At 44.0% G+C, this 15074-nt stretch overlaps 1 protein-coding gene across 3 annotated transcripts in view; it reads left to right on the forward strand.

The window, feature by feature from the left end:
- The window catches only part of XPO6 (exportin 6), a 621317-nt gene that overhangs the window by 268721 nt on the left and 337522 nt on the right, over positions 1–15074 (forward strand). For all 3 annotated transcript variants that reach the window (XM_069210348.1, XM_069210346.1, XM_069210347.1), the window contains one exon: positions 13206–13275. In XM_069210348.1, coding sequence (XP_069066449.1) covers positions 13206–13275 — 70 coding nt within the window. The remainder of the gene's footprint in view (positions 1–13205; positions 13276–15074) is intronic.

Consider the following 15074-nt stretch of genomic DNA (forward strand, 5'->3'; position numbering starts at 1 on the left):
ACCTCCTATTCCCAAGTCTTGGCCAGGGTTGCGACATTCCATAATGTCAGTATGCATTCGGAACCATTGGAAGATGACTTCCTCTTCAATACCTTGGCTTCCACGCATGTGTCATACCAAAGTCTGCCTATGCTACCAGGCATGCTTAAGCATGCACAACAAGTGTTTCAAGAGCTGGTTAAGGGAAGAGCCATCACTCCGAGGGTGGAAAAAAAGTACAAACCACCCCCGTCGGACCCAGTGTTCATTACGCAGCAGCTCCCACCGGACTCTGTAGTGGTTGGTGCTGCAAGGAAACGTGCAAACTCGCAATCATCAGGAGATGCACCACCTCTTGATAAAGAAAGTCGCAAGTTTGATGCTGCAGGAAAGAGAGTGGCGTCGCAAGCTGCCAACCAATGGCGTATTGCAAATTCGCAGGCTCTCCTCGCTCGTTACGACCGAGCTCACTGGGATGAAATGAGTGACATCATTCAGCATCTACCTAAAGAGTTTCAGAAATGGGCTCAACAAGTAGTAGAGGAAGGGCAAGCCATCTGCAACAATCAGATTAGTTTGGCACTGGACTCCGCTGACACTGCCGCAAGAACTGTAAACATGGCAGTCACAATCCGGAGACATGCTTGGTTACGAAGCTCAGGATTCAAACCTGAAATACAGCAGGCAGTATTAAACATGCCTTTTAATCAGCAGCAACTGTTTGGGCCGGAAGTGGACACAGCCATCAAAAAGATGAAGAAAGACACTGACACGGCCAAAGCCATGGGCGCACTCTACTCTTCCCAGTGTAGAGGGACATTTAGAAAACCACAATTTAGGGGAGGTTTTAGACAGCAACCTTCAGAGGCATCCACCTCTCAAGCAAAACCCACCTACCAGTCCCAATACCAGAGATGGGGGATTTGCGGATCATTCAGGGGACAATTCCCAAGATCAAGGGGAAAGTTTCATCCTACCAAGCAGGCCCCCAGCAACAAACAGTGACTCCAATGTCACACTTCCCCAACACACATCACCAGTAGGGGGAAGATTAACACTTTACCTCAAACATTGGTCAGACATAACCACGGACACTTGGGTTCTGTCAATTATCCAACATGGTTACTGCATAGATTTCACACATTTCCCTCCAGATGTTCCCCCAAAAGCACACAAACTGTTGGCACAACATCTAGAACTATTACAGATAGAGGTTCAAGCACTATTAACAAAACAGGCCTTAGAACTAGTACCACACCACCAAAAAGGAACAGGGGTTTATTCTCTATATTTCCTTATTCCCAAAAAAGACAAAACACTAAGGCCAATTTTAGATCTCAGGACATTAAACCTTTTCATCAAATCAGAACATTTCCACATGGTCACACTACAAGATGTAGTTCCTTTACTGAAACATGGAGAAAACATGGCAACACTGGATCTAAAAGATGCGTATTTCCATATACCCATCCATCCATCTCACAGAAAATACCTCAGATTTGTCATACAGGGCAAACATTTTCAATTCAAGGTACTGCCCTTCGGGATAACAACAGCACCTAGGGTATTTACAAAATGCCTCGCTGTAGTAGCAGCTCATATAAGGAGACATCACATGCACGTATTCCCATATCTCTACGATTGGCTAATAAAAGCCAACACTCGACACCAGTGTCAAAATCACACACAGTATGTAATAGATACACTACACAGACTAGGCTTCTCTATAAATTACCAAAAATCTCACTTGCAACCATCCCAACTACAACAATACTTGGGAGCAACACTCAACACACAAAAAGCAATTGCCACTCCAAGCCCACAGAGAGTTCAATCATTTCAAACTTTGGTGTCAAACGTACAACCAAATCACCAGTACACAGTCAGATTTGTCATGAAGCTCCTAGGCATGATAGCATCATGCATCGCCATTGTCCCAAACGCACGGCTACACATGCCGCCTTTACAGCAGTGTCTAGCAAAACAAAGGACGCAGGCACAGGGTCAACTTCAGAATCTAGTGTTGATAGACCGCCAAACACACTTTTCGCTTCAATGGTGGAACCCTGTAAATTTAAACAAATGGCAGCCATTTCAAGACCTGGTGCCTCACACCATTCTCACAACAGAGGCTTTGATGATTGGGTGGGGAGCACACCTCAACAATCACAATATACAAGGACAATAGGACAATCAACAAAAACAACTACACATAAATCACTTAGAACTGCTAGCACTAAAAGCCTTTCAACCCCTTCTAGTCCACAAACACATTCTTGTCAAGACAGACAATATGACAACAATGTACTATCTAAACAAACAGGGGGGGACACACTCGTCACAACTATGCCTCCTAGCACAAAAAATTTGGCATTGGGCAATTCACAACAACATTCGCCTGATTGCGCAATATATACCAGGCATTCACAATCAGTTAGCCGACAATCTCAGTCGAGATCACCAGCAAACTCATGAGTGGGAAATACATCCCCAGATTCTACAAGAATACTTTTACCACTGGGGAACACCAGACATAGATCTGTTTGCAACAAAACGCAAAATGTCAAAACTTTGCATCCAGGTACCCACACCCTCAGTCCAAGGGCAATGCTCGATGGATCAATTGGTCAGGGATATTTGCTTACGCTTTCCCCCCTCTCCCACTCATTCCTTTCTTAGTCAACAAACTGAGTCAAAACAAACTCAAACTAATACTCATACCACCAACGTGGGCTTGCCAACCGTCGTACACCATACTGTTGGACTTCTCAGTAGTACCTCACGTCAAACTCCCAAACAGACCAGATCTGTTAACACAACACAAACAACAGATCAGACACCCCAATCCAGCATCGCTCAACCTAGCAATCTGGCTCCTGAAGTCTTAGAATTTGGACACTTAGACCTTACACAAGAATGTATGGAGGTCATTAAACAAGCTAGGAAACCTACTACAAGACATTGTTATGCAAACACATGGAAAAGATTTGTTTACTGCTGCCACAATAATCAAATTCAACCACTACATGCTTCCGCAAAAAACATTGTAAGTTACTTTTTACGCTTCCAAAAATCTAAACTAGCATTCTCTTCTATTAAAATACATCTCACAGCAATATCTGCCTATATGCAGATTAGACATTCAACATCGCTTTTTAGAATCCCAGTTATCAAAGCATTTATGGAGGGATTAAAGAGAATCATACCCCCGAGAACACCACCAGTACCTTTGTGGAACCTCAATATTGTATTAACACGGCTCATGGGACCACCATTTGAACCCATGCACTCTTGTGAAATGCAATACTTAACTTGGAAGGTAGCCTTCCTAATAGCTATCACATCTCTTAGAAGAGTAAGTGAAATACAAGCATTTACTATACAAGAACCCTTTATACAAATACATAAACATAAAGTGGTTCTCCGTATAAATTCTTACCAAAGGTTATATCACCATTCCACCTAAACCAAACAGTGGAACTCCCAGTCTTCTTTCCACAACCAGACTTAGTAGCCGAAAGAGCCTTACATACGTTAGGCGCCACAATGGCTTTTCTAGGGAATATACCTATGACAGAAATGTGTAAGGCAGCCACATGGTCTACGCCTCATACATTCACACAACATTACTGTGTAGATGTGTTTACAACACAACAAGCCACAGTAGGACAGGCTGTATTACGAACATTATTTCAGACAACTTCAACTCCTACAGGCTAAGCCACCGCTTTTGGGGAGATTACTGCTTACTAGTCTATGCACAGCATGTGTATCTGCAGCTACACATGCCATCGAACGGAAAATGTCACTTACCCAGTGTACATCTGTTCGTGGCATGAGACGCTGTAGGTGTACAACACTTATAATGTTTGAGGTACACTTCATTTATAATATGGCCCATTCACAGCTAGGAACTGGGAGCCATGCTGAAGGAGATCTGCAACAGGTTTCACTGCCCTTGGTACTTTAAGAACCCTCCACCTTGAGGTGGGTGATGATATTAGTCATTGCTCTCAGTTATCCGCAATGGTGAGGACTGGAGGTTGGGGGGGGGGCGGGCAGGAAGTGGAGAGTATCAGTGGCCTTATGACCCCTGCCTGGCATTGGGGATGGTGGATGTATTAGTCCCTGCAGCACCTTGGCCAAAGGCAGCAACATGCATTATGAGCCTTAAACGGCACCCCACAACTTGCCCATATGGGGAAGGGGTTTTATTTGCCTCACATTTCCCAAAGGTGAGGGTATTTAGTGTCCTTTCTCAGGTTGGTGGTCTTTGTTAATCCTTCCCTTCTCCTCCCTGCTTTGTACAGGGAGGAAGGGGAGGTTGGCAAAAGAACAGTTTCCAGGTGACCATTTCCCCTTCACAAATGTTCGCATGCATTGTGAAATCTCTGAAAAACCTTGAGAAAACAAATTACACCTGCCTGATAACCAAAGCAATTCATTAGTTATCCTTCCATATATTTCCTGTAATATGTGCTCTTCATAGTCCCATGTAAAACATTTTAATGTTGTGAAGAACATGTAATGTTTTGAAATATCTGATTCACAAAAACACTATGAATAAAAAAATATACTTTGTGCCCAAAACATAAAGTACACTCCTTTGCTGTTCCTCCAGTTCACTTACTACATTCCCAGGTTTATAATAAATCCCTTCACCCCACCCAACGTTGCTTAATATTGCTTATCTACAACATCAGAGTGAATTGCCACATCTCCATCACATTCTCCACTGCTGGGGGCAATTTGAGGAAAGATTAATTGTCTGCCGGAAACTGATAGGGCGTGCTCTCTTCAGCTCTAGGAAGACAAGCTTATTGCATAGTGTCAACCGAGTCCAGGATTGTGGCTGTGGCCTTCCGGCATAGATGAGACTGCAGCAGCCTCACAGGAGGCTACATGAGGATTGCAGTATGTCTTTGTTGGTGAAGCTGAGTCTCCAGTGGTTCAAACACTCCTGGGCCCTGGTTGGGGAGGGGAGAGGGGGGGTGATGGGGGCAGAGGAACGTCTGGGAGAGGTGTGCTCTGCTGCAGGGACAGCATTTCCTTGATGTCTGGGGCATTGGGGCAGAGCTCTGATCATTGTGTTGGGACTGGCCCCTGCTTACGGCAGACATGGCTAGTGCCTCAGGGTGGCATTGACCCGTGGATGGACCGCAGGGGAGACACATCATAAAGTACCTTCCCCCTGAGAAAGAATGGATTAACTTTCAACAGTCATTGAAGCAGGAGTAGTCTCATTGTACGACATTTATGTTCCCATAAGAATGTCAAAGGGGCACTGGGATGTGGAGATATGTCAGAAAGATTAGGAGGAGACCGCTTCACCTGTCACTGTCCTTTAACACAAGGACAGAAGTAGGCTATATGAATGCTGCCAAAAATAAAGGGCTCAAAGGGGTCTTTCACAGTACTCCCACACCGTGAAGCTTTCAGCCTCCACAAACAGTGACAAAAATCTCTGATCCTCTCCAACATGCCAAAGATGTTCATTATAAAGATGGACATCGGAGTCACCAGGCAAGATCTCAAAGAAGAACTCAATAAAGAGATCAATAGGAGTATCAAAGACCTGAAAATAACCCTAGACTGCAAAAGTGACCTGCTTTGAAAGGGTGTTGATTCTCTAGGACCCTAAATTCTAGAAGTGAAAGTTCGAATGCAGTCAAAACATCCAAAACAAGTCACAAGTCTAGGTTGGAAGCAATGAGAGTGAGTCTAAACTTGGATTTGGTGAAAATAGAGGACTTAGGAAATAGAGCAATAAGAGCAAATCAAAACTGAGAGGTCTGACAGAAGGAGCCAAAGGAATTTATATACTGACATTTATGTCAAACGTATTCTCTGCACTATTGGGAGAGGACCAAACTAAAGACTGCTTAGACAGAGTGGGCCCAAAGAAAGTCAACCAAAATGTTCACCATCTGGAACACTGTAGCAAAATTACATTATTTTCTTGAAAAAGGGATCTTGCAAGTCATGTGGAGAGTTCATTCAAGACATATCACAAGCCACTGTGCAACAGCAGGCCTTATTTTAATCTATTAAAGATACTGAGAAACTTAAATCTTCCCCCCTAATGGTCACATCCATTTGGAAACGTCTTTCATTACGCTTGGGATATACACCATCTAACTGACAAACAAGAGGCTGCAGAAAGCCTGAAACTGCTGTCCCACAGAGAGGGAGGAGTAGACTGAAAATAGATTCAACATAAAATATTCTCATGGAACTTCAGCTGCACTGTGGCAGAGACTCCACGGGCATCCTAGCAAGGTCAGGGAAGGAGACAATTTGGATTAAGCCTCCTCTCAGACTATAGTTTTACCCTATAGAAATAAGTGGTTCACTCAACTTGCAGATGACTATCTTGGCTCAAATGTTTACACATTTGAAATATGGTAAGGGCTGAGAATAGAATCCATAGAGATGTGATAAGTGCAGTTTAGATTGTGGCCTTTCCACTTTTTCAGTCCCAGTCACTACAATAGTCAAGAAAATATCAGACTTTGGGATAATATAGGTATTTCTCTCACTGCCACAGCACCCTACACACTATTTGACCTCATACTGGTAAGCAACCCCCTGGCACCTATTGTTGATAGGTTGGACATTACACAGGTCATGGTCTCAGATTGCACTTTTTGGGAGCAAGATACTTTCCTCACTGTATATACATCCACTTTTAACTTACAATAGCTAAACAAAAGAATATTTTAAGTTCAGCGATTGTAAAGAGATTAAAACTCAGTCTGGATGCTTTCAAAGCAGTGGCTAAGGAGTAAAAATAACATGCTCATTGTGCAAATCCATAAGCTCAGAAACAGCGCAATTTATAACAGGAGCTTAGGATGCTGAAAGAGAATACAGAGAAAGCGCCTCTATGGATAATATGCGCAAACTGGTGTACATCAGGGGCAGTTGAGGACTATCCATACTAACAAAACTGAAGTCTCCTTATTTTGTCCAAAAGAACATTCGTGTGTAGCTGAAAACAAGGTGGAAGCCAACTTGGTGAGACAGTTGAATGGGAAAAGAGAGAAGCAATACACTAAAACAATCCAAACCTCCACAGGGGAAACCTTCCAGAATGATGATAATAATTGGAACAGTTTAGAAAATTTTACAAATTGCTTTACTCCAGGGTAAAGTGCAACCAAGCTCAACAGATTCAATCTCAGTGCAGTCAACGTACCCAGAGTTCCCACAGTTTACACAAAGATCTTGGCCCAGCAAACTAGGAAAACATTTTACAAACAATAAAACCCTTTGAGGGAAAAACAAATCCCTGGGACTAGACTACTTCACGAATAGTTTCTACAAAACCTATTGGACTTTACTACTACCCAGACTTCAAAAACTCTAAGTACATTGTTGGACATGAAGAGGTTACCTCTAAGAAGAGAGAAGCCATAATTGCAATTAAAGCCCAACATGGCAGCAACCCATAATATGTGTTGTGCCCCTCTTAAAGGCCTGTAGCTCTGCTTAATACTGATGCCACAATTTGCTCTTAAGTTCTTGTAGCGAGATTGGAAAGATTTTGCCTAGCTTAGTCCATGCTGACAAATCAAGCTATATTTTTTTATTGCTGATAAAATAGTTGGGGAAACTGATAGGAACAAATGGGATGTTCTCTAAATTATGTACACTCCTCGTAGAAGCCCTTGAAGCCAAAAAAAATATCCTACATATAACTGCGGAAAACTCTTGTGACACCAATACCACCCCTCCACCTCTCAAGAATGAGACTTAAGAAAACATTTACAAAAGCTGTATCTGCTGGAAAAACCCAAAGATACATTAGGAATTAGTTTATGACTGGCATTACACTACAATAAAAACACATTGCATGTTGCCTGCAGCTTCACAAACATGGTTGGATGGGCTGTGGTATGAAGGGCGAGACCACATATATATTTTGGGGTTGTCCAAAGCTTATGTTGTTCTGGTTGGGGGTAATGAAACACAAGGGACATTGGCGTCCAGTTGCATTATATTCCAAGAGTATTTGAATCCAGGAAACAGTGACCGCATCTCTAAGGCAGGATGGTATATGCTTTTGCAGTGTCTGGGAGCATCTAAGTTCATGACCACATTGCAGTGGAAAAAAGCAGAACCCCCATTAGCATACCTGCTGTGGGAGGATGGCTCAGTTTATGGTGCACACCTATGGTGTGGCAACCTATATTGAGTTCAGGCAATGCTTAGTGATAGTGAATAGGTGACCAGGTAGCAAAAACTGTCTAGGGGTAGCTGAGCCGAGCAGCTAAAGCTTATCCAGGAGGAATGTAAAGCACTTGTAATACCCCAGTAGCCAGACAGTAACTTACTCACAAGAAAGAAAAACACAAGTGTTGCAAAAATAAAGGATTCTTTAATACAGCACTGCTACTAAACTAGCATAGGTAAATCTCCATTTGGAGATATCTACACACAGCATATACACAAAATATATATACACAAGCAGAAATGGCATAAAATGTACAGGGCCCTGTGGGGGGGGGCCACACCATATACTAAGTAAGCGGATTGCGAAATAGTCAACTCAACCAAGGTGAGTAGGGTAGTTAGCTCGGAGCTGTGAATAGATGAAAACACCAGCACGTGTCTCCAGCGACCAGGTGCAGAGGGGTTACCTACCCCAGTCTTTGTATAGGCTAACATAGGGAAGTAGTGGTTGGAGTTTGTATGTTCCAAGACCCTTCCCAGTGGACCCTGAGGAAACTAGCAGACAAGTTGAAGGTTGGAGAGTTACACTGCAACCCCCCCACCCCCACCATCCCCCCCAGGGTTACCCAGAAGACAGGAGTACCTACACCAGGGACCCGGATGCAGAGGGGGAGAAGGGACTCTCATTGAAGTCATTGGAAGCTTTGGATTGTCCAGCTGCTGCCACGACCAGTGGAACAGGCCGGCTGAACCCAGGGATGGATTCCGGACGTGGAGGACCTGACAAGGAAGGGGACAGAGTCAAGCCCCCTCGGAAGTGCCCAGGTGGTGCAGGTGGCAATGCCCACCCTCCTAGCGGTGAAGTTCCTGCATGCCGGTGGAGGAATGAGTCCAGCTGCGGGGTCCAGAAGCTTCAGAAGATCCCAGGAGTCGCCTACAAGCTGGCCTTCAACGGACGCCGGATTGCAGAAGGGTCAGTGACCAGCCAGATCACCAACAAGCACTGTCAAATGCAAGCAGGAGCTGAAGATGGATTTGCAGAGTTTTGGGGACCAGCAAGGTCCAGGAGACTCTACCCTCGAGGGGGAGTCAGGGCTGGCCCTCAGCACATGGGAAGCCCAGCAGAAGTTGTTGGCATCCCCACGAGTGACCCACAGGAGACTAACAATGGGAGTCACAAGGAGGCCTCAGCAGCACAACAAAACGCATTTCACATTGCAGGAGTTGCAGGACAGGAGTTGATCTTAGAGTTGCAGAGTGCTGGAGGCTGGGGCTTCTTGGTGCCTGAAGATCTCCCATAGGAAGAGTCAACAAGCCATCGTAAGTGCAACAGTTGCGGTTCAGAGGGGTTCCATCCCAGTGGTGGGAGTAGGGGCCCACAGTCTCCCAAGCTGGTCAGAAGATGAGGAAGATCCAGAGGAGGGCACAGTCCCACCACCTGTGATGCAGAGCTTTTCAATGTTTGTGGGACAGCAGACCACACCAGCTAGTCAACATTGTCTTGAGGTGCCTGCTGATGCAGGAGAGTGACTCCTTCTCTAAAAAGGGAGATTCCTTTGTGCTTCCAGGTGTAAACAGAGTCTTGTGACCCAGGAAGGTGCACAGCCTTGGTTGTTGCAGAATCCGGAGAAACAGTGTTGCAATGGGAGCCTTCCCACCAGAAGCAGTTGTTTCAGTTCCAAAGCAGATCAGCTGTGGTTCCAGCGGCCAGGAGCAGAAGATGTCTTGCAGAGAGTTCCCTGTATAGTCTTGCTTGATGAATCTGAGGACCCACCCTTTGGGGAGCCCTTAAGTAACCCTAAAAGGGGGTTGGTCACTCTGAATTGACCTACTTATCAGAGGGGGTCAGGCACATCATTTACCTGGCCTAACCAGTCGGATGCTCCCATGGGCCTCTGCCCATCTAGTTTTCAAGATGGAAGAATCAAGTGGCCGCCTGACAGAGCTCTGTGCACCTCCCTAAGTGAGTAGCTGGACAGGGTGGTGGTCACTCCTCTGTCTTTTGTGCAGTTGTGTGGGGTTCCTGAACTGGTGCAAACTGGATTATGCAAGGAAGGCACCAAATGTGCCCTTCAGATTAGTCTGGTGGCGCTCAGAGGCCACCCCACCCCACCCCAGCTCTTAGACACCTCATACTCAGGGAGAGGTGGTCACCCCTCTCCCTTGCAGGAAATCCTTTGTTCTGCCTTCCCCTGCCTGTGCCAGGCTCACCAACGGAGGGCAGATCAGTGTCTGGGGTCAGCAGGAGCGTGGCCTGGCAGCCAGACCTCATAAGGCCGCACAGGCAGAACTGTGGGATCTTCTAAGGAACCCCCAGAGTCCAGGGGATCATGCAACTAGCACTAGAGTCGGTGTAGTTGCATGATTCCTATATGTTTGATGCCAAACATGCCTAGGTTTGGAGAAGCCATTATGGACCACTTGTCTTGATCAGTGTTCACTGCATGCCATAAAATGGCTTCCCTGCTCTTACAAAGCCCAGGGAATGCAGTCCGGGGTTTGTAGGGGTACCCTGCTCATGCAAGGGTACCCTCACACTTAAAGACTTGCACCTTGCCCTTGAGCTGAAGGGCCTACCAGAGCGGTGACTTGCAGTGTCTAAGTGCAGTGACTAGGATATAAGGCAAGCTTTATATTTGTGGTGAAAGGGTGCATGCACCATCTCACACAGGCTGCAATGGCAGGCCTGCAGACACAGTTTGCATGGGTTCCCATGGGTGGCACAATACATGCTGCAGCCCATGGGGGACCCCCGGTGTACCAATGGCGTATATATACCTAAGTACCATATACTCGGGACTTAAATAGGTGCACCAGTATACCAATTGTGGGTGTAAAATGTTTACCACCAACAAAATTTAGAGGAGAGAGCACAGACGCTGGGGTCCTGGTTAGCAGGATCCCAGTGAGCTACAGTCTAAGCACACTGACATCCGGCAAAAAAGTGTGGAGTACTACAACCAGAACCCAGCTAACTACACCAGCGGTTCCACACACTGTGTTTGATTCTTGCTATGGAGAAGCTCATTGGGAACTTGGGAGGTCTACACCTCTTTCGAGAGTCAGTCACTTTTTGCAGTACCCACTCTCTCTAATAGCACACCATAGCCTTTTCACGAAAAAGGGGGACTAAAGGAACAAGAAATGTTTGAGGACACTGTGACAGTCTGGAATGGTGGAACTAGTAAGTATCACTTGATGGTTATAAATACTTGCAGCTCTGGACAAACTGTGGAGGGTTATGGGAGTGGATTTGGGGAGAGTTAACAGACGACCCATTCCTCTAGAGCTGGCAGTAAGGGTCACTTGATTTCTGTGGCACAAATTACAGCGTGTGCAGACCATAATGCCCTTTTCTCTCCGATTGAAAAAAAAAAAATGGAAAAACATAAAAAATAAGTTAGAAAAAACTGTTGAGGCAGTTATCTTTATTTAGTATTTTGCTTCCCTTACTACCATGTGAGTCGTGTTTCAACCGACTGGCAAGTTCCTCTTTCTCCTCTTCCCCCAGGCAGAAGTAATTGAAGAGTGTACAGTAGCATAAGATTTGACAAAGCAGAGGCGACTTCTCCTTTCTCCCTGCTCACCTCTGATTGACAGTTACAAAAAGGGTTAGAGTTGTAGTCACTGCTGCGGTTCATTGTCGTGTGAGAGGTTGCTGTAGATGGAGAATACAGTAAACTGCTGGTGTATGTTCTACACTGGGAGCTTCTGGGAAACGATTTTTTTTTCTAACAAGGAGTGGCCATTTAACAGTATTAATCGCTCCCCAGTGTGCCCCATAACACTTAGCAAACCTCTCTTAACAGGTTTCCTGTTTATTCATATGCCTATTTTCATACCACCCCAGCTCATAGCTAGGTTTTTTTCTAATCCACATTACATGATACTTTAAACTTCTCACATTCATCTTCTCTGCTGTGCAGTCCTAGAAGCTCTCTTGTTTGGAATGGCTTCTTTGTAGGTGATTTTAGTTTTGCTCCCCCCTTTTTGACTTAAAGTGGAAGAGTTGAGTCTTTTTTTTTTTTTTTTTTTTTTTTTTACATTGAAGCTCTTTTTTTCTCGTTTTTGAAAGAAGTGCAGTTTTTAAAAGGAGGCATATATAGCATTGTTGCTTTTTAAAGCTACTTTTTAATTTAATTCCACACATAAATTGCCACCGGCTAGGCAGGTATAAAAACGGATCTCAGACACAATACATGGGTCGAGACATTCTAGAATTTGTCATTAACAAAATTCGCAACAAAAACTGGAACTGAAAGAGTATTGCACTATGGTTAATTCTACAGGTTAGTCTTATCTTGAGTGCTCCATCTTTAAATTCTGTCTGTGAATCGTTATCTAGTATGGGAAATTTGTTTAGATTAAAAGAACCGAGGCACCTTATCTTGCTGCACCATTGGATGCTTCTAGCAGACCTATTCTGTAAAAAAATTTTTTTAAATGTTCTTTAACACTTCTGTATCTATCCAGTTGTTTAGGCCTTTTTATTTGTAGGCTTTGCCAGGCTCCATGCAAGTTTCTGAAATCAAATTACTAATCAGGCAAAGCAGTGGTTGAAATGACTACAGAATATTGAGACTTAATATAAAGGGCGTGAGGTGAAAATATAAGTAAACCTGAAGAAGTTTATATAGAAAATAATATTGTAGATTGAATGATAAACGTCGTACAACAAATCAAGTGCACCCAAATGGCCATTGTTGTCCATCTTGGTGGTGGATGGATGATAAAGACTTAGTAACATGGGAGAGTTTGTAGAAGGAAAAATCTACTCTGTCTGAAGGCATGTTCTTTCTGTACATTTTTGCAATAAGAGGTTTCAGGAAGCTTACAAACATGGCAGTAATGGGCTTTGTGCTACTGTAACATACAGCTAGGCTTGTGAAAAGTGGTGTCTGCTGAAACGCAGTTCATTAATTCTCATGTTTGTGTAACCAATGTACTAAAGCTCTGAAGAGGTGCTAGCAAAGTTACATTTATGACACTGTAGAAAACACAAATTGATCTGTTATATCGGTTACCCTAAGACATATTTTTTTAACCTTCAGTTTTCAGTGCTCCAAGAGAATTTGGATGTGTATCTAGGATTGCAGCGCTTTGTTGTGACTTCAGGTGCGGGTGAGTATCATGGACTTCCCTTCTTTTTCATGTCAAACGAGTAACAAGTGTGTAACCAGTTCAGGGCCACCAATTCATCATTAAGGGCAGGTCGTCAATAGAGAAGCAGTATTCACGCTGGGCAAAGTGGGTTGTGTGTGCAAGTGTTGTGTAGTTTACTTCCTTTTGATTAGAGTGTTAGCGGTGGACATACAATTAATGTTGTGCTGTGTTAACTGTTATGCTGACATTGTAGCTGTGGCTGTAGTGCTGACTGTTGGCAGGTGGTGTAGAGTTCATAACTGGCACGAGATAGATGACATTCACAGATGGCAGTGATAGCTGTTTATGGTGTTCAGGTTCTGTCGTATAGTGTAGTACAGTGTAATGGTATGATATAGTGTACAATGTTTACACTTTTAAGAATGGCTATATTGCTTAAGTGTGGTGCCATGAGCTTCCAAACACAATTATTCTTCCTGGCTAGCAGAGAATTGCCTGCAGCCATAGACATGCAGACAACCTTGCCTTTTAAAAGGCCCAATCTAGTTTTGTGTTAGAGCTTTTAGGCTCTTCCTGGTCCTTTCTCCCCATCCCCCACCATCCCCACCCCACTCTCCCAGCCCATTCTACCACCAACAGCCACCCAAAATTGGCAAACACAGACTGGGTTCTTCAAGTACTCGCATTTCTCCCCATTTATAGGCCCGCATTGTGAGACAAACCTGAAAATGTTGCCTCCCTCTTCTGAAAGAAAGTTATCCAATTTTTGGCCAATTGGCATCCTTTTATCCTATGCTTTATGCTTTCCTTTATCTTCAGGACTTTGGCCGAGGTTACTGTGAACTCTCTTCTCTCAGTTTCAAAGGTGACTGTTTATTTTGTAATGGTGTAGTAAGCTGACACACTTGGGAAAGGCAAATTCTGGTGTGGGCTTGCTGCCTGGGTTTACAATGACTGTCTGAACCATTGTTACAAATGGCACCATGTGCTGGGTCTTTGACTTCCAGTTCAGGAGGAGCCTTCATTAGAGAGGAAACGTACTGAGTTGTAAAGCTTGGGGGCATGGTGCATCAAGGAACATTTCACACCTGACAGTGGTGCTACCTGGGCTATAAAAAAAAAAAAAGCATTGTTTTTTTTTTTTTTTTTATATAAACAGATTTGTGCACAGGGAAACACAAAGGGAAAGCCTATTTCCTTAAAACAAACAACACTAAGGCCATTGCTTGCAGTTCTTCTAGTTCCATGCATAAGTAGCACATCTAGTTCACGTTTTACTTTCTGATTCTGATACACCAACATCTCGACAGTTTCATAATCTTATATTGAAAACTAAGATCTTAAGTACCCAACAGAACCAGCTCCTTCAGGCCTTCTTTTAGGTGAACTTCTTCAGTATCTTAATTAAAGGGATCACAGCATAGAATCTTAGAAAGTTAACGAGCAATAATTACTGACACAGAGCAGCCTTAATTCAGATCCATGTATATTCAACACCTCAACTATAAAGCGCAAATGTTGAATGTATAAACTTTGTGACTGTTCATGTTACAGCCCAGAAAACCATAGATACTGTATCTCTAGGAAATGAAGCAAATCTATCTTTCAACCTTATACAGTGGTAGAATAGAGGCTACGGCTTGGGAAAAGCAAGGGAAATAATCCTACCTAGGGACACTTTTTCTAAAATGGATAACACATTGCCTGTATGTAGTAAACTGGACTTCTTTGCAGATCTCCCATTCTGTGCTCCCATTTGAACTACTACATGCTGTTTTTTGACTCAAGGCAGTGCACTGAAGCCTGCTAAGCAGACT

This window comes from Pleurodeles waltl, chromosome 10 (genome assembly GCF_031143425.1).
Source record: "Pleurodeles waltl isolate 20211129_DDA chromosome 10, aPleWal1.hap1.20221129, whole genome shotgun sequence".
NCBI lineage: Eukaryota > Metazoa > Chordata > Amphibia > Caudata > Salamandridae > Pleurodeles > Pleurodeles waltl.